The sequence below is a fragment of the Triticum dicoccoides genome, chromosome 2B, assembly GCF_002162155.2.
Source record: "Triticum dicoccoides isolate Atlit2015 ecotype Zavitan chromosome 2B, WEW_v2.0, whole genome shotgun sequence".
Lineage (NCBI taxonomy): Eukaryota > Viridiplantae > Streptophyta > Magnoliopsida > Poales > Poaceae > Triticum > Triticum dicoccoides.
Window position 1 is genome coordinate 753,123,427 of NC_041383.1, and position 653 is coordinate 753,124,079.

The following is a 653-nucleotide window of genomic DNA, read 5'->3' on the forward strand; positions in this document are numbered from 1 at the left end:
TGGGGGTGGTTTAGGGGAGGAAGGGGGGGCGAGGCGGTCGCGGGAGCGCCGCCGGCCGCGGTAGGCGGGGGCCGGCGGTTAGGGCTGAGCTGGATCGGCGGGTGAGCGAGAGGAAGAAGAGACGGGAGGTTGAAGACGAACAACGTACATTAGATTTTGATTTAACGGTTCAGAGTGGAGAAGGAGAATCGACTGACTCTTTCTGAAATTTCAGTCGACTGCTGCCTAGCCGTTCCCATATAAAAATATGTTATATTGCACCAACATATAATGCATCATGTAGTGTTTCGTATAAAAAGAATTTGCATACATACATACCGGCGGCGAGCGGTCGTTGCTCTTCGGTGGCGTGTGGTAGATGCACGATGTGCTCCATTATATTGCTGCTGCTGGCTTCACCTCCGACCGATCACTTGGATCGCTCTCATACTCAGATGCAAGCATTCTGCTACTACTTATAGATGGATCGACAAAAGGCAGGCACTGGGAGTAGCTAGCAAGGTCACCAACAAGTGAGCAACAATTTAATAAGCTGCATGACGGAGCAAGTAAGGTCCTCAACAAGTCAGGAATAATTCAAACGACGGAGCAAGGAATAATTCAAAGTGCCAAGTGCATGCCAACACAAGCAAAGAACAGATGCAGTGACGTGA

General features: G+C 50.1%; 1 protein-coding gene across 1 annotated transcript in view; it reads right to left on the minus strand.

Annotated features, from left to right (window-relative positions):
• LOC119368600 (UPF0481 protein At3g47200-like) overlaps positions 1 to 418 on the minus strand; it is a 2,663-nt gene extending 2,245 nt beyond the window's left edge. Inside the window, exon 1 of the mRNA XM_037633812.1 lies at positions 319 to 418. Within this exon, the coding sequence (XP_037489709.1) occupies positions 319 to 376 (58 nt within the window). The 5' untranslated portion in view covers positions 377 to 418. The remainder of the gene's footprint in view (positions 1 to 318) is intronic.
• Between the last annotated feature and the right edge of the window lie 235 nt (positions 419 to 653).